The sequence below is a fragment of the Aulostomus chinensis genome, chromosome 5 (assembly GCF_037954235.1).
Source record: "Aulostomus chinensis isolate RoL2024-O1b breed Wild chromosome 5, RoL_Achi_v1.0, whole genome shotgun sequence".
Lineage (NCBI taxonomy): Eukaryota > Metazoa > Chordata > Actinopteri > Syngnathiformes > Aulostomidae > Aulostomus > Aulostomus chinensis.
The window spans coordinates 17,874,428-17,898,805 of record NC_141324.1 but is presented as its reverse complement, the minus strand read 5'-3'; the positions used below and the strand labels follow the sequence as shown (position 1 = coordinate 17,898,805).

The 24,378-nt window shown below is 40.2% G+C and overlaps 2 protein-coding genes across 3 annotated transcripts in view; one reads left to right on the top strand and one right to left on the bottom strand.

Moving 5' to 3' along the window:
- Positions 1–4,572: 4,572 nt before the first annotated feature.
- LOC147261551 (eukaryotic translation initiation factor 4 gamma 1-like) lies at positions 4,573–21,750 on the bottom strand. 2 transcript variants are annotated; one of them, XM_086203616.1, is made up of 6 exons: positions 21,695–21,750; positions 21,399–21,620; positions 17,187–17,293; positions 6,315–6,443; positions 5,940–6,112; positions 4,573–5,813 (listed from the first exon to the last, which is right to left on the bottom strand). In XM_086203616.1, exons 4-6 carry the CDS (start codon positions 6,372–6,374, stop codon positions 5,651–5,653), a joined length of 396 nt encoding a protein of 131 aa, XP_086059742.1. In that variant the 5' UTR covers positions 6,375–6,443; positions 17,187–17,293; positions 21,399–21,620; positions 21,695–21,750; the 3' UTR covers positions 4,573–5,650. The 2 variants fall into 2 exon arrangements, 1 of the variants encoding a protein (XP_086059742.1); XR_015115789.1 differs by lacking the exon at positions 6,315–6,443.
- Positions 21,183–24,378, top strand: part of eif2b3 (eukaryotic translation initiation factor 2B, subunit 3 gamma) — a 31,897-nt gene continuing 28,701 nt past the window's right edge. The window contains exons 1-2 of the mRNA XM_086203615.1: positions 21,183–21,458; positions 23,522–23,677. Coding sequence (XP_086059741.1) covers positions 23,530–23,677 — 148 coding nt within the window. The 5' untranslated portion in view covers positions 21,183–21,458; positions 23,522–23,529. The remainder of the gene's footprint in view (positions 21,459–23,521; positions 23,678–24,378) is intronic.

The window sequence follows — 24,378 nt, the reverse complement described above, 5'->3', positions numbered from 1 at the left end:
GTACGATAAAATCAAGTCAAGCCGAAGCTTAAATTGTTCCCGGTGAGGCAATTAATTCTACATTGTGGTTGTATACCTTTGCAATCTGTGCCTATCATGGTGACCTTTCACCCCCAAAATCTTTACATTTCAGACCTGAAACGTCCTATGTGGACGTTTGTTCCATGTTTGAAGAAGTTCCTCTTGTTGCTCCTGAGATGAATGGAAGCACAGATGGACGACCTGACAGCATAATGCCTCTGGCCCAAATCTGGAGCCACAAGGATGAAAATTGTTTGGTGTTAAGGTAAAATATGCATAAGAAAACCATGTTTATCATGTAACACAGTCAGCAACACATGCAACACAGTGGTGGTATGTTAGCATGTCGCTCCCGCTACCATTGATTGAGCTAAGCTAACTAGGATTCAGTTTGTCTCTGTGGGTTTCTGTTGCTTAAGTCGTAATTCAATAAAACATGTCATGTTCCTTTAAGATGTACGGTGCATTTGAGCACTTGTAAAGAACACTCACCTACTGACCTTTATAGGCTTACAGGGCAGCAACTAAAGATCTCAAGATCTGTTTTTTGCAAACATTTGAATTGTACCCCTGAAAAGAAAAACCTCACTAAAAATAAGCTTCCTTCTCCTTCTTTCACTGCCTGACACATCTGCAGATCTTAGCCTCTCTAAGTACTGAGACAGCTGACGAGAGCCCAACTTGTGTGTGTGTGTGTGTGTGTGTTACTGCTTGCCTTCTGTGTATGTTACCAGAATAGAACAATGCATAAATAAAAGTAGGACATTGACGTAGGATATGAATAGATTAAAAGCAAAGAGAAAAAGACAAAATTGACACACAAGTCCACATTAAAGGGTTGGAAACAGTATAAAGCATCAGTGATTACATCACACACAACACAGTAAATCTGCAGATTAAGCAGCAGGCATTGCATCTGGATTTGACCAAACTGGCAATTTACCATAAATAGAACTCCAGCCAACTCTAACTTCAGGCACTGTCAATCTTCTGAAAAACTAAAATCCAGTTTGTTTGTAAGTTGCAGCTCTGGTGATGTGAAAAAAGACTGAAAGATACAGAACAATATGTGTGTGTGCCTGTGTGCCTGTGTGTGTGTGTGTGTGTGTGTGTTGTGTGTCTGTCTGTCTGTCTCCAGTATAACAGCACTTCTGCCTTGGCTTGCAGGGCAACAGACAGATAATCTCTGGAGTAGGCGACTGACTGAATGCTGCTATTTTAGCTGTGCACTATCTGCGTCTATGAATCACTCTGCAGGGGTCGAGGAAGCAAAGGACAGCAGGTATTGCAGGAATGACACGATGACACAAGTAAAACTGCTCTGCTTTTGCTCCTTATTAGTACCAAACGCGTAATTTACAAATGAAAACTGGGATGGGAACATGCAGATAATATAACTACAGTAGATCTCATGCGCTGAAGAAAGTACAAGGGATAATCTTTTCACACAACTATGAACATTGCATATGTACACAGAGGATGAGCGCTTAGTGTTTTGCACTGTGCATTCCTCCCTACCTGCTTGGAGTGCGAAAAGCAAAAGGGTAATTTTCCAATACTCACAAATACATTGAGATGTTTTTCCCTGCTGCTTTGCTTATTTATGAGTTCAGAATGCAGAAAGCCATGTATATTTAGCTTGAAGCTAACGGTGACCAACGACCAACAACAGCTAAACTGTCCAGAAATATTAAAAAAAAAAAAAAAACCTGTTTACAAACTCTCAAGTGTATGATGAAGTATAATCCATGTCTTCTTTATCCAGCCGTATGCTCAGTAATCCACAAACACTCTGATTTGAGCTAAAAACAAACTAACAACAACATTTCCGGAAGGGTTATCGTTTGTTTTTAGCTCAAATGAGCATGAGCAGCGGATCGTACCGGACGTTCCGCTTGAGAGTTTGTAAATGGATTTTTTTTGGACAGCTTAGCTGGTAGTTGGTGGCCTTGGGGTGCTAATGGCTTGAAGCTAAATATAAATTGCCGGCTTTTTCTTCATTCTTGAGTCACAAAAATAGACAAAATCGTCTCTGTAAGATCTAAACACCAGTTTGCGGTACTGGAAAGACAATGTACACTTTTGGGGTAAAGTACCAGATCGTATAATACCGAGACATTTTCAGATATTTACCTCTGTAAAATCCTACATCTTCATTGCAAAAATTTCATATTTTTTTAATAATTGAAGTCACTGTAAGAAAATGTTCCCACAGAATAACATTTATCTGCATCAACATGCAGTACTGATTGCCAGGTCAGACAGTGGAAACAGTGAGCTGGGGAATATTAATTAAGTGACAGTGATTAAACATGCAAGAGAGGCTGTGTATGTAGGCCAGCTGCACTGGCAACGTTCATTAGGCTCACATGAGAAACAAAAGAGGAGAAGAAGTAGAAAAAGATAACAAGATGAACTGGTGATTATTAACCAGTGGTTCATCGCGAGTTGTTCAGGGCTGGTACTGTTTGGCCCCGTCCGGTCATGTTAAGAGTCGTGTTCTGGGTCACAGACGCGACATCGTGGTACTACGTTCGGTGATCCGGAGAGCTGTTAAATGGATTGATTTTCACTTCAACAGATGAAGGATGAGCGTCACTTCCAAAGGAGAATCCCAAAGGATATCTGGGATGATGATGATGTGATTGCCTGCACTATACTTCCCTCTAATGGTTAAAGAATCCCTCCTCATGTATTCAAATACACTAAATATTCTAATGTGCATGTGACACGGCGTTTGATTGGCATTCAAACGATGTGTCAATGACTCCTAAAGAGACATGCAAACCATATTTTTGACATCAACAAAGCAAAATGTTTATTGACTGGAAGAGCGACTGCAATTATGACAGGCTTATTGTGAGAGTGAGGAAGATGACCTTTGGACAAACCAAAACCTTCAGCCTGACTAGTTGAACTGGAATATGCAAACAGGAAGAACTGCGGGTTTTACAAGATAGGAGGCCGAGGCAATTGAAATAGTTTCAACTACCGGTATGTATCTCATAAAATATCACAAGCTTGTGATTTGAATGAGATTTCCCAGCAAACATTAAGCACAGGCCTCGTTCTATTAAAGCAGGCTAAGTTTTTGATGACTTTGCTACTTCCCCCATGCTAACATTTGTTGAAGATTTTGTAGTATTTTCTGATTGTATGGACATACTCTTGCGTGGCTTCCTGGGTCGTGAGCTATGTCCATGCTGGTCCTATGCTGACATCTACTGGACGCATTTGGAACATTACATTCAAGTTCATAAGACACTCAGAATTTGTTTAAAAAAAAAATGTGTAAAAGAACAGAAAAAACTTACATTCATGGATGTTATCTACCAGTCAAGAATATAAATTTAATATAAATTGCTGACTGTGTCCTGTCATGGGAGAGTGTTTGGTTTTGTAGCAACAGTAACTAGGAGCTATACAAATCTCAGAGCACATCCGGTCTAAGTAGGGATATGCTGTCACAGTATCGGCTTCCCAAAGGAGCTAAACTGGGCTTAATAAGGGAAGTGATAACTCAGCAGGTTGATGACACATGAAATATGTAGTGACACAATCCCGCCAACGAGCCTCTGCCCTCTGCTGGTTCCAAAATGAGTCAAAAGGAAGTGATGTTCCACTGGTGAGCCCGCGGCCTTTTCTGATCGAGACCTCCTTCCAAATTACATTTGAACTACTTCAGCGTCCAACTCTGCTTAATTTAGTTTAAAGATATTCATCGATTTTATTAATATTTTATTTGAGCTTTTATTCTAATCATCCCTGATGAAGGTTCATAAAGCTTGGACCTCTCTAAGATGTCTTTCATTCTCCATGGGCTTTAGAAGTTGGTAAAGTTGTGCCAGAAACTCCATTCTGCTTTTTTTTTTTTTTTAATCATCTAACACTTTTCTCTTTTCACCTGTTACTGTGTTTTATGTAAAATGCAACTCAAAAAAAATTCTACAAATTTTATTTCTACAGAAAACTCTAGGTTTTGGTTGTTTTTTTTTAGCTGTTTTATAACCTTTTTGCCTTTACCACTTCACACCCTGAGTCCACTGCACTGTAGTCCTTATGTCACAGTTAGTAAACGGTTACTAAACATAGACGTGAGTATGACACATGAGGATTTCCCTGACAGCTGAGAAACTTCCCGCAGGTCAGCTGATGTGTGTTATGGCAACTAAGTGGGAAACTTTGTTGCACCCGGGTCAAACTAAAATAAAAGTCGAATCTAAAAGGCACTTCATGAAAAGCTGGAGCATTTAAAGTCAACTGAACAAATCCCGAAATATGTAGACTACAGTATAACTTAAGTGTTTTTTAGGACTGTTAGAGGGTAAACCCAAACTACTATATTGAATTTTCAGCAGATTTTTAATGTCAGTACAGGAATATGCTGCTGCTAACCCATGAGCAGTGTAGTGGTTTTTAACTGTTAACCTCCCATGACTTCAGCAAGCTGAATCTATTAGAATTGCTTTCAGTCTGAAGATACATGAAAGAAAAACTGACTTGATGAATGGCTTTTATTTGCCAACATAATTATACATTTTCTTGAGCACGAGTTTCCCTTAAAATGCAACAAAGGAGCATAGCATGTTTAGTCTGTTCATGCTTTTGAATAGAGATGTACCGGTGAATGGTTAGACTGGGAGTGTAGGGTGTCTCTCCGGCAATATTGTCTTTGACCCCCAGTCTCCTGAAAATCAGATCCCCTGGTCAAACGTGAGGAGAACACTGATGCTGTTTAAGTCACGGTGCAATATTTCAGACCACTGACGTCCTCCTGTTATGACTCATACTTACCCACAGTGTGACGGCAGACTGTCAGAGCTCTCTCTCTCTCACACACACACACACACACACACACACACACACACACTGATGTTCTGCTGCCTGAAAAACTACTGAAGGGAGATGTAAATTAAATAATCCTGATAAGGACTCTGGCCTGACAACCCAGGATTGACAGAATATGGGTTCGATCAGTGGTACATTCTAAAATGTGGGAAGAAAAAAAAAAGAATCCTAATTTCACGTGACATCAGAAAGACAAATATCAACTCTTATCTAAAAGAAAACATTGCTGTAATTGTCGCACAAGCTAATCGAACGGTGAAGACGGTCTGTTGATTATACAAGACATTTGAATCAGTGTAAATCCACTTGAAATCATTTCATTCCTTTAACTTTTTGTTAATGCCATTGCCAGCTGGGAGGACGGTGGTGGGAAGGTTAATGCAGACTCCTGTTTGATGAGTAGAACCAGAGGGAACATCACCTCTCCTGTTGTGAACTCCACTGTCTGAAATTTAACAAAGCTTGAAAAAAATATTCTCCCACCATTTGAAACACAGTTTCTTTCAAATCCAAACTACCACTTCTGACTTGTTCTTCCTAATGAAGGTGAATCATAAAATGTAATGCAAGATGTGAGAAATGAACCGCTTTTGATTGCACTGAATATAGAAACATGTACATCATTTTTTGATAATGTACCATTTCTTCACAGAGAAGCCAGAGGATGTGAGCCAGCAGCACGCCAGCCTTCCGTTTGAGGCCGGAGAGGCTTGGAGGTCTCCCTGAAGACACACTTCAGATTCTCCCCTCAGCAGACTTGGTTGTTTATTAACAGCATTTGCTAGTCTAAAAAGAGCAAAAGCACAAGGCTTGCTGAAATTGACAGCGGTCCCATAGGGTTGCCTCCCTCAGGGAGCATGGGGGTGATGAGTTCGGCCAGGTAGAGCCAGATATGAGGAATATCTATGGCCATGTCTTCTGCTACCTCAAGAATTTCTTGTAGCCTGCAGCCCCCAAAAAGAGCAGACCAACTTTAAAAGCACATTCTTTTCTTTGATATGCGTCACATTAGTCTTTTAGAAGTTATTAGAAATGCACTGCAACTACAAATCGTTGGAGTTTTTCCTCACCCTTTATAGTACTGCTGTGTGGGCAGCGTCCCAGCCTTGATGAGCTGGTGAAGCAGCAGGCCCATGTGCTTTCTAGCGCTGGTGCTGCGCTCAAGTGTCGACTCCACACCGTTCCGCACAAACACGTAGAGCAGAGAGGCGCTGTTGAGTTCTGCCACGCACTGTAATGCCTCCTACAGCACCAGAAGAAGAAAGATGCATTCATGATCTGATGATTTTTATCAAATTTTTGGACCTTGGTCCCACTATGAGAAACACTTTTATTCATTATAAATATATATTATATATTGAAAAGGAAGATGAAATAAATGATCTAAAAACTGTTCCAGCAAGTTCTAGTTATTTCAAAGTGGGATGTCGTTCATCACCACTGACCTCTTGAGGTTTGAGATGCTCTCGCTCTCTCTCTCTCTCTCTCTCTCTCTCTCTCTCCATCTGGTTAAAATACTGATCAAGTCACTTAAGCTCATCCAATGGTCTTTGTCACGATGGAAGGAAGACCCACTGTCAGAAACCAGAAAAACCAGACTAAAATACTGAAAGAGTGAAACAACAAGAAATAGGTGGGTGATGAGCAGTGATGAGCAGACGAGACACAAACAGGGACCAATAAGAAATAATACGAAAACCACAACTACGATGTCCACCTTGAGTGAAAAATCAACACGCCAACTGGTGAGAGGTGAGGAAATGGTGTGAACCTGTCAACAGCTGATGTACACATCTGCATTTTGCGCACACATGCACACACTCACACACACACTCACACACAAACACTCCATTAAATGAATGGCATGTCCTTTACTGAGGCTAAGTGCTTTACATGCTGCCTCAAAAAGTTTTGTGCCACCCTAATAAAAACTTTTGTAAGGTCTTTTCAAATGAGAGCTCTCTCTCTCTCTCTCTCTCTCTCTCTCATTCTCTCTATCCCTCACTCTTTCACTCACACACATGCACAGACACACAACTTCTTGAGCAGACACAAAGACACACACATGTACAAACACACATGTATACAAAGCCCATGGTGTCCCTCCTTAAAGAGGTAATAAATACTTTGTGTCTGTGCCAACAGACGGCCCCACTTTTAGAGGGTCAGCCAGGCTCGGAGAGAGACCAGTGAACAACAGCGTCACAAAAACAGCAGCTTCTTAGGTAGGAAGGTGAAATTCTACCTAAAACAAAATCTACAGAGAACTTATAAACATTATCCAAAACTGATACTGAAGCATATTATTCATGCAACCTTTAATTTTACCAAAACAGCTGTGTTTAGAATAATTGTCAAGAAACGTGTGGTATCAAAAAATCCACTGATTAGGATAAACTAATTGAAATAAATGGGAGCATTTTTAAAGCCATCTGATTATAAAATTAGAATTACTCAAGAACATGCTTATGAGGAACATATTTGTCAACATTCTAATGAACACACACACACACACACACACACACACACACACACACACACACACACACACACACACAGGGAAGTGAAAGCACTCTGGAAGCTAAATTGAAACATCTCGCAGTTGTGATGCCATGACTCGCCATTGTTTCTGTGACCAAAGAGTTGTCGCGGGAGAAAGGGAGCAGCCAGAGGAGATGAAGGAACAAGGAGAGAAAGGAGGACTTTGCCACCCATTGGCAGCAGCAAGCGAGAGGAGACTGATATTAGGCGGTCTGTTTTGAAAACTGGTGGACGCCCCTTTCCATACTCTCTCTCTCTCTCTCACACCCTCTCTCTCTCTCTCTCTCTCTCTCTCTCTGCTTTATTCTCTCTTACTTGCTCACCCTACTCCCACCCCCAGCCTCTCACCCCCCTCCTCCTTCCTCCTGCATCCCCCCTCCCTGGGAAAACAGGGACAACAAATTAGCCTTCTTTTCTCGGCAGGACCCGGGGAGGAGGACACTTGGACAACCCTCAGAGTGTCCGCCTGGAGTTCCCATGGACCCCTCTTGCCCCTTCCCCTTTCAGCCAGCGAGGAAGCAGTCATTGTGCCAGCACCTGTCTCTGAGGAAATTGGTAAAAGTGATGGCTTTGTTAGCCATCTCCATGACAACCAGGAGAAAAGAGCGGGGCCAGTGAGCAGGGTTTGGGGTAGAGATTGAGGGGGTGAGGAGAAAGAGTGTGAGAAGGAGGGAGGGAGTTCAGGGGGCTTGACAATGAAGTAGCAGTTGCATCGCTTTGCAAGGGATCTATGTGAAGACACTGCAAGTTGCTGTACATGCGTGTGTGCGTGTGTGTGTGTGTGTGTGTTTGTGTGTGTGTGTTTGTGCTGCAGTAGAAATATCAACCACCCCCCACCCCCACCCTCTTTATCTCAATGGGTGACATTGTGACACCCACCAGTGAAGCACGACAGGACCGTGAATGGAGTGAAAGCCACAAGGTCACTCACATCATGTCCATTGAATATCCCTCCTCATTTTAATAATTACGCAGAACGTTTCATCGTTATATCTTGCAAAAAGAGAAAAACCTACAACATATTATTTTTTGGGGGCGGGGGGGTGTGGTCACTTAACTCAAATGTTACCATACATGTTTCCCTTATTATTATTTTCCCTGCATGACCTCTTGATGAATTCACAAATGCCAGATATACACTTGTTGCAGGAAGCTGCTGAAGACTTAAGATCGACAACAGCAGAAAATCTTAAACCCTTCTGTATAATCAGTCCTCTTTATCCAGTCGTGTGCTCAGTAATTCACAAACTACTTTGATTCGGAGGGAAAAACTTCCTGACAACAGCAGTTGTGGTTTTACATGATCGCCTCACGGATTCAGTCAAAATCCTTCATTTCAGCTCATTCACTTGCCAGGTTCCTGCCCCTGGATGTTTACGTGTGCAGTGACTTCAAGGCAGTGGAGTCAGAGATCTAGGATTGTGACTGAATGTGTACGTTGGTCGCATTTAAGCTTAAATGTGTAGAGGCTAAACTGTTTGAGTTAGTTAGTTTTCAGCTGAAATCAATGTGTTTTTGGAATTGTGTGGCATACGACTGAGCAACGAAGACGTCTTCAATGTAAGATGTGAAAACAACCTCTGATCATGTGGAAACGACTTTATATGTATAACCACAGGCAAGTTGGACGTCACATGATGTCAGTGACAAGGAGAAGAATCCTTATACAGAGGTAGGGGGAGCACAAGAGGCTCATGTTCACTACAGAGTGGAAAAAGCTATTTTGATGGTATCTAACAGTGTTGATGGGAAAAAAAAAAAAATATGAATATGTGGATGGATGCAGCTGAATTTTGTTCCCAACAAGGCAGTATGGGGGGGGGGGGGGTAGCATCATGAATTCAGGAGGCAATTACCCCCAAAAAAACAAATAATTATTTGTAGGTGAAGTATCCCATTAATTATATGACATTGATTTCAAGAAACACAACAGGGAAGAGTTTTTCTAAGGAAAATGTTTAGGTGTCTTCTCAGCTCCATAAAAACAGGAAATATGGAAGAACTTTTGTTGCTATAAATTGTTATTGTTTACTCAACTGAAAGTCATGAAGTGAGACAAATGGGCATTTTATTATTTTTGACTCAAATGCACTAACAAAACAAGACTGCATCCTGTTCCATATGTCATGATATTAGCAGACCTAGAGAAGTCAGCCATCATCCCTGAGAGGCCATGATGCTGTGTAGAGCAGTGTCATCCATCATACCTCATCTAATAATGACAGATGCACACCAGCAGATGGCGCTCATTCACTGGCTCTGGCAGAGTTGACTCACATCCACTTCACTTCATCTCAGGTTCCCTGATATAATTAAAGACCTCTGTAACAAAGGGGATCACTCAGCATTCAACATGCATTCTGCTCTAATTTAGGCAAAATCATAAGGTAATATTTTACAATAACTGATTTGTCTGTCAAGCCTTCCATCTTTATTATGAGCCGCAGACATCCTTTGAGCTCAAAGCCAGTGATTCCTTTATCTTCTAAATTATTGCTCTAGTCCTTCAGAACGCACCTAAATGGCTTCATGAGGTAAGAGTTTCCTCTCATCTTTTCATTTCACGTTACTGTAAATCAGACCACATGGGAGGTTTGTGTGTGTGAGTCTGTCTGTGCGTGACCACATTTAAACATATGATTGGTGACACAAAAATATCAAAATGAGAGGAGAAACAAATATATTAGTGGTCAAAACCAAACCCCAACCACATTTTGATTCCAGCACATGAATGACGGTACAAGGCTCCCTGTGATGCCGGCAGGTCTGCTGCTGTAGATGAAGCAACAGAACCAGGAGAAGGCGGAATGGTGAGGATCGTGTCTGTCGCCTAATGCCTGTCACCTGTCTGCATCTAGTATAACTATGCAAATAATTCCTTGGACTTTTTGTTTCTTGAACCATCCAGATCTTCCATATCTGCTTGAAATGTTCAACTCCAGTTTCCACCTGAGTGTCACTGCTGCAGCTACACTTGCACAACACTAATCTGAATCACCATCACCACGGCTAAGGAGGTCATGTTGTCGTGGTATTTGTTTGTCTGTCAGCAGGAAAATGCAAAAACTATAAGGCAGACCTTACATCAAGTTCAGGAGTTGAAAATGGAAACTGAGAACAAGTCCAGGTTCATCTTCTCCTGTCTACAAACAAAACTGTGGCTATTGCAGTCCTATTATGTGATGCGCTGGATAGTTTTACCTCTCTTTGACCTTTACAAGCTTTAAATACATTATATAGATCCAAGGAAGAAGTATCACAGGTTTAAGACCACATGCCCGTACAATTCAGGGTCACAAATTGTTTCACCCTAAGGTGTCACATGTCAGGATGGTTGCTGACCGCTGCTACAGGCTGTAAATTGTGAGCAGTATATTAAAAGTGTAACTCAAAAGAGGAGAAATATGAGCAAAAAAAAAAAAAAAATTTAAATAAAAGGGCTTTTTGGGGGGGGGGCTTCTTTTAAATAACACTTATTTACAATTTCTGTACTTCCTCCTGCAACAACTCACCTCAGTTCAACTCAGATTTTTGACTTCTGTTACTTATTAGTCTCCATGATCTAATCTCTGTGAGGATTCTTTCCATGACAATTAATAACAATAGGAACCTGTCATTGGCAAAAACATGCACTTTTCCCTTTTTACACAGACAAGTACAGCTGTTTTAAACTCTATAATTGAAATAATTGTTGTTCTAATTTATCATTTAGACTGAAAATGGTTGAAAAATGGGGAACAGATTTAAACAAGAAATTGCGTTACGATACACTGTGAATCGGATAAAGCTGTACCGTGTTCAAACTGCCTATCTTATTTTTTTTATGTGGTACAACATTTCCATCTAATATTCTCATGCAGAGAATAAAATTTAATAGGTAGCCTTGAAAATAATTGGCTCTGTGTACTCCTTCTGTCCTACTACTCTGTAAGCGAGTGTCATTCCAAACAGCATCTGAGAATATTGCCATATGGGAACAAAGTGAACACAGTGGGTTTACTAAGGCCTCTAAAAGTGTCTGCACTGCTGTCCAAGGGCTGTGATTTATCTCCACCCTGATGCGAGGCTGCAGTACCTTCACTGAAACAAAATACTCTCAACATCTGGAACAGACACGCATCTGTGTGTGTGCGTGCGTCCTTGTGCAGCCATCTCCTTTTGGATTCAGAGACCCCTGAAATTATACTCAGCCTCCTACACAAAATGACAGTTTTTTGTATAAGACACAAGAAGCCATTCAGATATTGTGCTTCCTCCCTCTGTCTCTCACTCACTACAGACATTTATCTGTTCTCCAGTATGACGTAATGGCTGTGAACCAATGTATACTGGTCACTTACTTCCCACAACATCAGCGCACACATAGGCCCTATTTTATCTTGATTAAATTGTTAAGGTTATTACAATTAGAAAAGCGAATAAATTCATTTTCACGTAACTGCAGGAAAATCGTCTTGATTAGACCCGACATTCTCTTTAAGACCTGAAGTGTCGTCCACATCGTTTTAAGTGTGGTCTACTGACTTTTGGAGAGATGAGAGAGAGAAAAAAAATCAACTGTACTGCAAAGGGGAGTAGTTTATAAAGAAACCAAAGGTCCAAGGTTACTTATTTACTGTGTCTACTCTATCTACTACAAAGGCAAAGAAATAAAGGTTTCAAAAATGACACATGATTTTTCTTCTTTTTTTGTTTGTTGTTTTTAATTACATTTTTTTTGTCTTTATAGGTTAACAATGTTTTAAAAACAGTCATGCTATTAACATAATTACACATTAAAAATAACTCCCCTCCCAGCTCCCTGGATGCCAGTCCCCAAAACATTTTTTAAAAAGTCTATTTGTGAGATTCTAAATATTGTCAGTGGCTCTTTATAGTCAGACTTTCCCTCGTCCCTGAAGCATTTCAAGAATATTCAGACAAATCCCCTGAGTAAAATATTTAAAAGTAATTTACAAATATTACATATATACCTATCACTTCACATTCTGTATCAATCTGGCTTTAGAAATAGCTAAGGCACCAAATTAGCCCTTGTAAAAGTAATCTAAAGATTAACAGTGCAGCAAACAAAATTTACATCTTATTGCTGGTTTCGTCTGTGTCGCTTACAATTAGTCAGTAGATCAGAAAATTTGGTTTTGCTCTGGCTTAGAGGCACAAAAATCTTTGAGTTCCTTAGTGGCATCCGCTACGGTATCCCACAGGGCTCACTTCTGGGTCCTCTGTTATTTTAGCTACATGCCACTGAATTCATTAATACACAAACAGGACATGTTCATAACCTATATGCTGCTGATACACAATTGTACATCTCAGTTTTCTAAACATTAACCGCCACCCAGAATTCTAGGCTGGTCAAACCAGGCATTTGGAATCTCAGTTGACTTTCAGTTTTCAATGTTGAGACCTTCACAATGTGCAGGTTGGGGCGGGGCTTCACACAAAAATATCTGACATTCACACTCGTTTCAACCATAAACTGCATGAGGGGGATTTGCTCTCCACATGGAAGTGGCGATGAATGCATGGAAGTATTTGTGATCATACTCAGACTTACAGCATGAAATCAGTTTCATCATGTGTGACCTTGCAAGTGTGTGTGGCTCTGTGTATGTGTGAAAATGCCCACACGTAGGTGTAATTGTTAGGCTATTTACTAGTATAATCGTCTCTAAAAGTGTTTCCATGTATTTTATAGTGCCTGGCATTACAGTACTTTGGGGAAATAACATTGAGGTTTGTAAAATCCTGGGAAGACATGGTGTTATCGCTTACAGAGTGGCCTAAGTGTTATTGGGCTGGTTTCTTTTTATTGTTTTACATCAAGAGTCTGTTTAATAGACAAAAGAGAGAGAGAACAAAACATGGTCAGTACCTCATACTTATGGGTCCTATGTGTTGCAAACTACTTTTTTACAGCATGCTGGCAATCCTTCGTAACACAGACGGGTTTAGATACTTTAGCTACTCACTATTTAGTTTCGATAGTTGATTAGTTATCACTACAACAGAGAAACCCTCACACCTACAGTCCGTAGTGAGTCACGAGCTAAAAATCACTATTTGTTGGTGAAACTATCAAACTAACAATTTTTTTTACACATGCTTGATACATTGGATTTATGTCACTGTAAAATCAATGGCCAAAAAGTATGTGTTTATAGATCATTCTTGCATTTTGTTTGTAACTGTCAAATAATCCCATTATTGAATGTCTCTGGAAAGCATTTAGTTAAGTCTTTAAAAATGTGCTCGATAACTGACTTGACCTTTTATTTAAGAAAAGACGAAACACTTTGTGTGGGAGGTCTGAGACACTTAATGAAATTGTGCACACTGTGATCACCGTGTGCCTTCAATGTGTTTGCAGTTTGCTTTTTGCACCATAATGAATATTCAATTCAATTCTTAAAAAATAAGTCCATCTGAAACGACTATGTTAAAGTCTCAGCCTCTAAATGTGTATAATATCGGTTTCTTTTGGCAGTACAAAAGAAATCCATGTCATGTAGGACTGATCACAAAAATAATAATCATAACATTTAGAAACCTAATTGTGATCTGTATTGTAAGATGTCTGTTTCCATTAGGGTCACACGCAACACCAATTTCCATTTTTGTTCAATTTGCATCTTTCTTTTTTTCAGTAAATCAAGTATTTGGCCTTAAAAAAACGTAAAAATTCTAATCACATTTAACAAATACCACTTCCTCGAATGGGCGGCATGGTGATGCAGTGGTCAGCACTGTCACAGAGCCTCGTACTTATGGGTCCTATGCAAGAAGGTTCCAGGTTCAAGCCCCAGCTCGGGCGCGCGATCTTTCTGTGTGAGTCTGCATGTTCTCCCTGTTCCTGTGTGGGTTCTCTCTGGTACTCCAGCTTCCTCCCACAGTCCAAAGACATCAAGAGGGGACGAGGCTGATTGATACTCTAAATTGACCGTAGGTGTGACTGTGAGTGTGAATGGTTGTCTGTCTCTGTGTGTTGGCCCTGTGATGGACTGGTGACCTGTCCAGGGTGAACCCCACCTCTGGATGGATGGATGGATGGATGGATGGACTTCCTTGTATATCTTGACTGTCTATCAAAGATTCATAAACCAAAGAATTTTTGTTTATGATGAATATTTAAGAAAAACAGCACAAATTCTGGCTACCAGCCCTTGTATATGGCATTACCTTGCAGTCTCCCCAAACTCATATCCAGTAAGACATTATTTCATTTCTATAACCCCCCCTTAAATATTTTAGCTACCACACAAGCAAGCAGGGGTCTCTATCTCTCTCTCTCTCTCTTTCTCTCTCTCACGCACACACTGACATCCACAAACCACAGCTCACACACGAGCAGACACCTTCACCTCAAACCTCACGCTTGGTGCAGACAGGACCACACATACTGTCTCACACACAAAATGTGTGGAATGCAATAAACATTTATTTCGGTTGAAAAGAGGTATTTTGTGCCTGTGTGTGTATGCACGTGCGTGTGCAGGTGTGTACATCTGTGCACACGCTTTCAGCTAAAAGGAAAGTTTTACTACACATGTGGGCCACCAGATAGAGAGCGATCAAACATGACCAAATATTTTGTGTGTTGTCCATAAAAATGAGTCCATTTGATGTATAATAAGAAACCCACTGCTGAGTCATTGCTTACTGGTGGCCCTTCAGTTGGAGTATATATATTCCACAATAGAAGGCTTTTCTATTTAGCATCTGAGCAAACATTCCCCAGTTCTGATATATTACACCCTAAAATATATCATATATCCAAGAATTCAAGTTATAAGAAAATAATGAATATTCCAAATACAATAAAATATATTTAAGTTTTCAGTTTTGTTATTTAAACTAACAAAACTGCGTTTCTGCGACAAGAAACATAAATGTTTCCCCCCATAAATCAGACAACAGAGTAGAAGCTCTTCCTAACATAGAATAATAGCTAATATTATGTCACATCAGATGGAGAAAGAGAGCAGTAAAGTAGACTTTTATGAAAATATGACAGATGACATCTTTAAACTTATTTCAGTTGGAGGCCTGGAACATCTCAGCGCTGCGAGCACTGATTTAATTTTGGAATGAATCACTGTCACTTTAAATGAAAACGCCATATTTATGTACCTGAAATAAAGCGCAAACATGTCATTCGCAGCAGGGATGAATACTTTAATGCTCTAAGCAAAACAGAGTAACATCTATATGTTACAGCATCTAAAATGTTGTGAGTCCAAGTGTCTGGTTTTGTCCAGTGTGGTTGAAGGACCTCCCAGATAGTGGACAGTCCACCAGACACAAAGCAGCCACAGAACCACACACACATACAGACACACACACACACACACACACACACACACACACGCTGAAGACAGGGAAGCTGCTGTTGGAAGCGTGTGGTCAAGCTGTGTTGGGATTCCTTTCCTTCTTTCACTTCTTCCCTCCCCCCTGCCATTCCTTGCCTTTCTCTGTCTTATTTTCACAACTATTTTCTTCTTATGTTTTTCTTTGGTCTGTCTGACCTCATCATCAAAACAAGACGGTGACTGCTTTGCATTACAGGTATATTATGCAGTTCTGCATGGGGGGCCTGTCCACATCTCTGCCGTTTATATCATTTAGTCTGAATATAAAATGTCTCTGCCCCCCCCCCCCCCCTTACCTTTGGAGTCATTTTGAATTATTTGATACTAAAGCTCTTGTGTGTCATATTTTCACTGAACATCGGTGACATTCAAGCTCTTTAATGGTGCTCATTGAGCTCTTCAGCACCACCAAAAATCCCTCCATATTTCGCATTAAAATGTGCACCAAACACTTGCGCCGGCCGAGCTGACAACTTCTGCTAACTCGAATGTGGATAAATAATTGAATCATGCAACTCTTCAAGACTTTCCAAATGTTTTTAAGCCAAATGGGCCAAATTCTGATAGGGAAATGAATCAGTTCACAGGAGTTGTGTGACGCTCAAAACAGTTTTACAGCTGAAATACTAACAAAATAGAAGGCTATGGCAAAAGGCTATGATGTCATTTTTTTTCCCACTTAAATTAATGGGGACAACAGGGAAAGCATGAAGTCAACATGATTTTATGTTTTAATGTCCTGGACATATTTATGTTCTTTGACTTCAGGCTTTTAAAAAATTCCTTGTTCTCATTTGTTTTGGTTGACAGCGTGATAACTACACATGCGATTTTTCTGGTCTCAAAAACACTTCATTTTACCTTTGGTTCACGACCTTTTGACCCCAGCAGTAGAATCACTGATAGTTCAGGTGACACGAGGGGGCGGAGCAGACATGTAAAATCTCCAAGCCTTCAAAATGATCTCTTTCAGCTGAAAATGAACTAAGTCGTTTTATCAATGTTATCTCATCATTATGTCATCAAAATAGTTTCAGGCCACACCAGAGAGCATGTCAGCCATATCCAAAATATAAAAATATCACTCAAGAAGCCCATCAATCAAAAAAATACTCAAAATGACACACTCGTGCAGGGAGACAGTTGGATATGTCCCATGTGAAAGCCACTGGAGTGCTCATTTTTTGGCTTAAGTCTACAAGCCAAAAAACAAAGTAACAACAAACTGTTGGAATGATGACACTCACTTGAAGGACAATATTTTTTAGTTAAGACATTCCATGTGTCATCACCACACTGAGGCAATCATGTGAAGTAAGATTGTCCTTTTCTTTACGATTCAGACCCCCCACGTTTAAAACACTGAAACTTAGACACGCAACAGCACAAAGAGAAAGAGAGTACCAGTGCCTCGTGGCAGGGAGTTGTCCAATTTTTCCCTCTCCGGCTCTTCAGAAAACCCAACCCAGATATTTCCTGGTTCTGACAAGGGCTTGGCTCTCAGATGCTTCCTGCATGTGGAGGGAAACAAGAATTACTCCAAGTGTGTTCAAGTGAAAAAGAAAGAATTTCAAGGTCTGGTGATGAAGACTGTTAAACTTTAGACTTTATTATGTGTGAATGGAAAACGTGCTTCATATCACAGTTGGGGTCAAATGACACTTTGGAGATGTGATGGTGAACAAATACTTGCATCTTGTTTTGTATTCTCCTGAATCAGAGCAAACAGAGAAGAAAAGTACTGAGATAATTAAAAACACATATCAGCTGATTATTGAGCGTAAACTGCGAGTGGAAAAAGGAATCTTTTTTACGCTAAATGAGTGTGCTCTATAGTTGAGCAACAGTGCAACGAGACATCTTTATTATCTATGGCTTGTGTGTGTGTGTGTGTGTGTGTGTGTTAAATTCTAACATTGGGCCTGTTTTGGTTTCCACGGCAGCGGTGAGGGCCCCATAGTGCACTGGCCCTGGAAGTGGCACATACACAGACCACAGCATAAGTACACGTATGCGTGCACGCGCGCACACGTGTGAGACCACATTTTGAGTGTGTATGTGCTGCAACGGTGTCGTCTAAACTCAGAGGGAGGCTTCACACAAACAAGCACACGCGCACGTACGCACGCACGCACGCACACTCACTCACGTACACACGCTCTTTTGACTTGGCTCTGCTCTCTCCCTGGGTGGTCTGCGCTGCAAATGTTTATGATCTAAACCAAGCTAATCCAACTGGCTTGTTTCACTGAATTGAGAATGATTTACAAGACACAGCCACAGGGCCAAGGAGAGAGGAGGAAATCAGAGGAAATCTCAGGGCTCCGTTTCAAGTCACTGTGTGCGACCAGACCTGCACACTTGTCTCTACATCTGCTCTCATGCCTGTCTCCATCTGATTCCATCAGAGCTCTGATTCTTTTCATTCAGCCCCCCACTCAGCGCTTTGATGGATGTCTTTATTTGACAACTTGGTCAGGCTTGGATGATATGTAAAATACCGAGGATCGATGTTAAGTCTCACATTCTCGGCTCACATTTCTCCTTTTATAATTTCTAACAGAAAAGGGAACTAGTTTGTCTGCGTCTCTCATGAACACACATGTTCTTGAGCCTTTTTTGTTGGTGTTCTTGTAAAGAGAAAGTAATACCACAGCCTTATTTAGCATCCACAAACAGATTCGTCATGTGACTTTTCCGTGACACCAGCCGACTGCTTCTCATTTCTCCGGTTTAGTAATGCGGAGTGTCTAACACACATCAGTAGTGTGTGGTAAACCAGCCAAGCGGTAATCCAAGTGAGTGTCACCGGTTTGGTTGAGTTTTTATTGCATCATCACCTTTTTTTTTTTTTAATCTCCACCCTCCAGATTCCCATGTTTTTATGAAGAGTGAAGGATGCCACCTGCACACTGACACCTTGTAAACTGGGTTGGTGAAGAAATAATGAAACTTTTGTAGCTCAAGTGTTTTAGAAATGAATGTATTTATTTTTATTACCTCTGATTTTATTAAACATATGTTCCCAGAAAAAATGCCAAAAACGCAGTCAGTTCATTTTTATGGGAAAGTGATAGTTGGTACATTTCTAGTATGTGTATATACATCTTGCAAGGATTTTTCAACAAGAGAGAAGTTGTGCTTTATAGAAGTTTTAAGCATTAATTTAATTATTGCAAGGACAAAACTTAACTAAAAACTAGAAATACAGCATTGTCCCCACCCGGTATACCTGTCACATTGACCTTGACCAGCAAAATCAGTTCATTCTCCCTACTAAGTAGACATTACTTCCAAATTTTTAAGAAATTCCCTGAAGGTGTTCCGTAGCTATCACAAGAGCATCAGGTCACAGCGACCCTGAGTTTTAACCTTTGGCAACTAAAATCTTTTCAGTTCATCCCTGAGAGCAAATGGACAATGGTGCCAAAGTCTGCCCCCTTCTTGTTGATTTAAAATCTCAGAAATGATTTGAGGAACTGAAGAAAGTTCTCAAATCATTTCTGAGATTTCAAATCAAAAAGACGGACAGACAACCTGAAAACGTGATGCGCTCGGCTCTCGGCCTGAGCGGCACAAAGGGGACGACAAAGAAGGGGAACAGAGGACGTAAACATGGCTGGAGAGATAGTGCAGGACACAAAAACAGACAGGTAGTAATACAAGATAATACACACAAGGGATCTATATTTCAAAATAAAACAGGAAGTGTGTTAAAGACAAAGGAAACACCGGATCAGTGAAGGAAATCTTAAAATCCAAAATGTAAAATCCATAACATCAGCATAGCATCCTCATGGAGCAGCGATCTCAAAGGCTTCCCGCTATTTGTCAGATATTAGAAGGAAACTTCACTCTCCCTGTACTTTTAACTGAGTCTCTGTGGATGTTTTAATTCTCTTTCTCTCCTCTTTGATCACCCCCCTCCCAGCTGTTTCCCCCTACAGCTGTTTCCCTCCTCGACAGCGCTTCGTTCTCACGTCTATTCTTTTCTCCCCCATTACTTACAAACCGCTTTTCCAGAAACCTGTCTTTCTGAACTATTTCAGCTTCCTCTTCCAACATGATGACCTGCCAGACTTCTACCTCCCATTATCATTTTATTTCAGTGTTCTGGCATCATGGCCACATTAGACAGACAAGCTTGTTTGTCTCATTCTCGCTCCTTCCTCCCTTCTTTTCCTTGCTCCTCTGGCTTCCAGCGAGCAACAACGAGCAGTCAAGCTCATCTCCTGGCCAGAGCAAACACAACTAAAGCCACATTCCCCAAGCTCAATTTGCTGTTACGTCTCAGCTCTGTGAATTGGGAGTTGTCAAGTTTGAAGTCTGGAGGAGTAGCTGGGTGGCTTCTGGCTGCTAATCTGTTCACACTACTTTCTATGTGTGTGAACACTAGGAACTGCTGTAACTTCAGAAAAAAGAAGAAAACAACAACAGAAACTGACAAAACATACCAAACCTCTGAAGTAGCTGGAGTATATCAGGCGAACAAGTTTATTTAGTTGAAGCATGCTATTGTAATCGACAAGAACATTAAAATTTGATGTGTTTAGCCAAAGATTATCTGGCAGAATTTTAATGGAAGACTTCATCCGATTATCACATCAAGCTATTTTATTTTATTTTTTGCAATTCATAATGTGATGTGTGACATGTTTTTGTAATATTTTCATATTAAACAAGCTAGATCCACACAGGACAGTGATCAACCATTTAAACCTTGCTGAAATAAACATGTTTGACCCCTAATTGCCCTTCATCAGGACATTAAACATCATTAGTGGTGTGGCCTCATCTATTTATCACCTACAGCCAGCAGAGGACAGTCACCTGACCACAGGAGAAGAGAAGCTAGGGTAAACCATTTGAAAAAGAATGAGTAACCAAATATAAACAATGAAAAATATAATACAATAAACATACAAAAAATAAATAGTACATATTGCTTTTTACTATAAAAAGGTTTGTGTGTCAGCCATGATGATGAATGAAGTGAGCACAGTGTTATTTTGTCATTTTTTTCCCTTCAGTTTTTAATTAATAAATGGAGAACAACCATTTGCTTATCTTTCATATAATTATCTAAAAAATTATATATTGTTAAGTATTTAAAGAGGTCATTTTCCAAAACATAAAACTTTCTTAAAATAAGAAAATTAACAAATTTCAAATAAATAGAAATACTATTAAATAAATCATAAATCTGATTATTTATTTTCATCTATACATTTTTCAGTTAATCTCATATTTTTAATTTGATGTTTTTTCTGTTTTGCAAACGAAGTCCTCATATGTTTGACAAAATACATAATTTCTTTTTCTGTAACTTTTACCTCCTCCCTTCCTCGCTCCTCCTGCTAGGAACCAATTGTAAATCAACAACTTTCCCACACGGACCTATTTCAGTGAGAACACCCAGGTGTCGTCATATGATGCAATATTTAGCTTATACTCCGAAAGCCTTTTGTTAAGTAACTAAGCGAGTAATTAAGCGAACTAGTAAACTGACCAGTTGATAGCTTGTTAGTGGTTTCTGGTCGCTAGTGAGCGGGAAGGGAAGCAGCTGTGTGCTAACCGTTAGCCAAGTGCTAACAACACTGACTGCAGGCAACTTACATGTGTTCGTCGTCGGGTCCAGCAGAGAACGGTCGACAGGGATCGAGGAGACACTGACGGGTATTTAAGAGTTGTTTTTTCCTCAGTCGTCCATTGTGTCAATTTCACCGTCATGTTGTGGAGAGCCACATGAGCGCAGTGGTGTCAGATAAGGGTCAGCCGCAGTGTTGTCGTGATGAACGAACAGAATGTACAAACACTTACCGATGGGTCATTTTTGTCCTGTATTTTGAGGTAGAAATGAGTGACGAAATAAAGGAGAAACCTGAATAATCAGTGTGAATGCAGATACATACTGTACGCAGGGGCTTTCCCATGACTACAATCATACGACATGGACTGAGGTCTCCAGACCAACACGTGGGTGATGTTGCCAGATGTCTTCTCCACCATCATATAATGAGGGGAAACAAACACGCATATATATATATATATATATATATATATATATATATATATATATATATATATATATATATATATATATATATATATTTTGTTTTCTTTTATATAAAATCTCATACAGTTCCACATGTTTGTAGGTTTAATGATAAAATGGATTGATAATAAGGACAACACCGTCCTTATTAAAGTTAAGTGGTCTTTTCTTTTAATTAGTCAACACCACTAGTCCAACATAAAAATTGTAACTAATTCTAAAACACTATCTTTCAATATTTTTTTTTTTGTTAAAGTATTTTTTAAGAATGCAGGGTATTTGAGTTTCTGCTAATAACTGCTCTGCTGTATGTTTGCACCGATAAGCTAACTGCTGCAGCTAAGAAGCTCTGCACTGTCCCTGTCAAATTGATAAACTGGATTTTGCTTATCGGGCTTTTATTTTGACCTAGACGTGGTGTGAGAGCCAGTATTCGACCAACAACCTGCCTGTTTGACATGTACAGAGAGTGACAGAGAGATATTTGATAGAAGGTGATATGAGTCAGATTGGAAGGTTTTTGTACATTTCTCTAGTATTCTGTCGCCTATCATGAGAATCAGTGATCGATGTGTCACACTTTCTTAAACCGTGGACTAATTTTATGAATGCCAAAGAAATACAGATGACATCAACAGTGCCTGGAGTACGTCTGACATCATTGAGGGGATAAGTTGAAATGTGTATTGGAGTCAAGGCTCATTGTCAACATTCCATGTCAAAAGAGGTGCCATATTACAAACAGAAATGTGACTGTCATAGCTGGTCGATATTATGTGTTTAAAAACAAGTTTGTATGATGTGTAGATTTGGTACTTGCCAAAACACTCAAGGAATTATAGTAAATGTAAAAAAAACACCTGGAAATAGTTTTTTTTTTTTTATACCTGGAGGTCGGTTGATATTTATTTAAAAAAACAACAACTTTTCAACTGATAATCAGTGATGAGGAAACAACAATAAGTATTACTCTGAAAATATTGTATGTAGTATCTATCCATCCATTTTCTACCGCTTATCCTATAAGAGTCATGGGGGGGGGGCTGGAGCCTATCCCAGTGGCCACAGGTGAGAGGCTGGGTTCACCCTGGACAGTTCACCAGTCCATCACAGGACCAACACATAGAGACAGACAACCATTCACACTCACAGTCACACCTACGGTCAATTTAGAGTATCAATCAGCTTCGTCCCCTCTTGATGTCTTTGGACTGTGGGAGGAAGCTCGGAGTACCAGAGAGAACCCACACAGGAACAGGGAGAACATGGAGGCTCCACACAGAAAGATCCTGTGATGGAGCCGGGACTTGAACCTGGAACCTTCTTGCTGTGAGGCCACATTGCTGACCACTGCACTACTGTGCCACCTTGTTTGTAATATGTTAAAGTAAAAGTGTGTAAGTCAAGGAAAATGTACATGCATGAAACATATGTCTGTGACAACAAAATTGACGACCTCTTTAAATTTATACACTCATGTAAAAGCAGGATTTTACTGTTTGTAGTGTATTGAGCTCCTTTTGAACTTCTTTGTAACCAAAGTGCACATTTATTTTGGAGCAACAGGTTTATTAATTAGTGCTTAGCTCAGAGCTGCATCTCTCACTTAACCAACATTAAATCCAAAGAAAAATGCCTTAACAAAAACTCTCTTTTTCTCTTTCTTGAACTGCTCACCCCCCAGCAAAAATCATGGAGCTACAGGCGGTGTTGATGGCAGCTGGTGGGGGTTCTCGTATGACCGATCTGACCTACAACACCCCCAAACCAATGCTGCCTGTTGGTAACAAACCCCTCATCTGGTACCCACTTAACCTGCTGGAGAGAGTCGGCTTTGAGGGTGAGGACTTGACATTTTTTAAAGTTCACTGGCTCACTACCACAACTAGATCTACTACCAAACCTGCTGTTAGATTGACAGAAATCAAATGATGGTTTCTTTGTAAAATAATCATTGTAAAGTTTTGAAGAGATAAAACTACACAACAAGGCACATTGAAGGTCTCTGCATAATGTGTGAAATCATGCCATCTCCTCTTTTCACCCTGTGACGAACCTGCTCCAAATTTGAGGGCTTCGTCCTTGGCCCATGCTACATCGTTCCAAATCCTTGGGTGAAAACGGACCTTGTAGTTTTTGTGTAATCTCAGGCAAAGATGACCTTAGATGGCGATGATCATTATAATTTGTTTGAAATATCAGTGGTCCCACTGCTGTTTCTTTAAAAAGAAACAAACAAACAAAAAAAAACGTGCAAGTGTAGTAGAGTGCTCACTTCCCTTTATGGGTTTACAGTTTTGCTGCTTTCTCTCCTCATATTTCCCCCAGCTTGTCTGCACTCCATCAGCTACTGTCAGGTGTGTGTTTCCTGTCTGGATTTACAGTCCAGAACTTTGCCTCCTGTGCTGCAGGATGCAGTCGATCCAGAAACTTAAGGCTTATAAAGGGATTTGTTTCACTGTGCTGTTCTTGCCAGTAAACAGGGCCATTCGTTGTAAACTCCCTTAAATACAACTACATTTCTATATATAATCGTCCTGT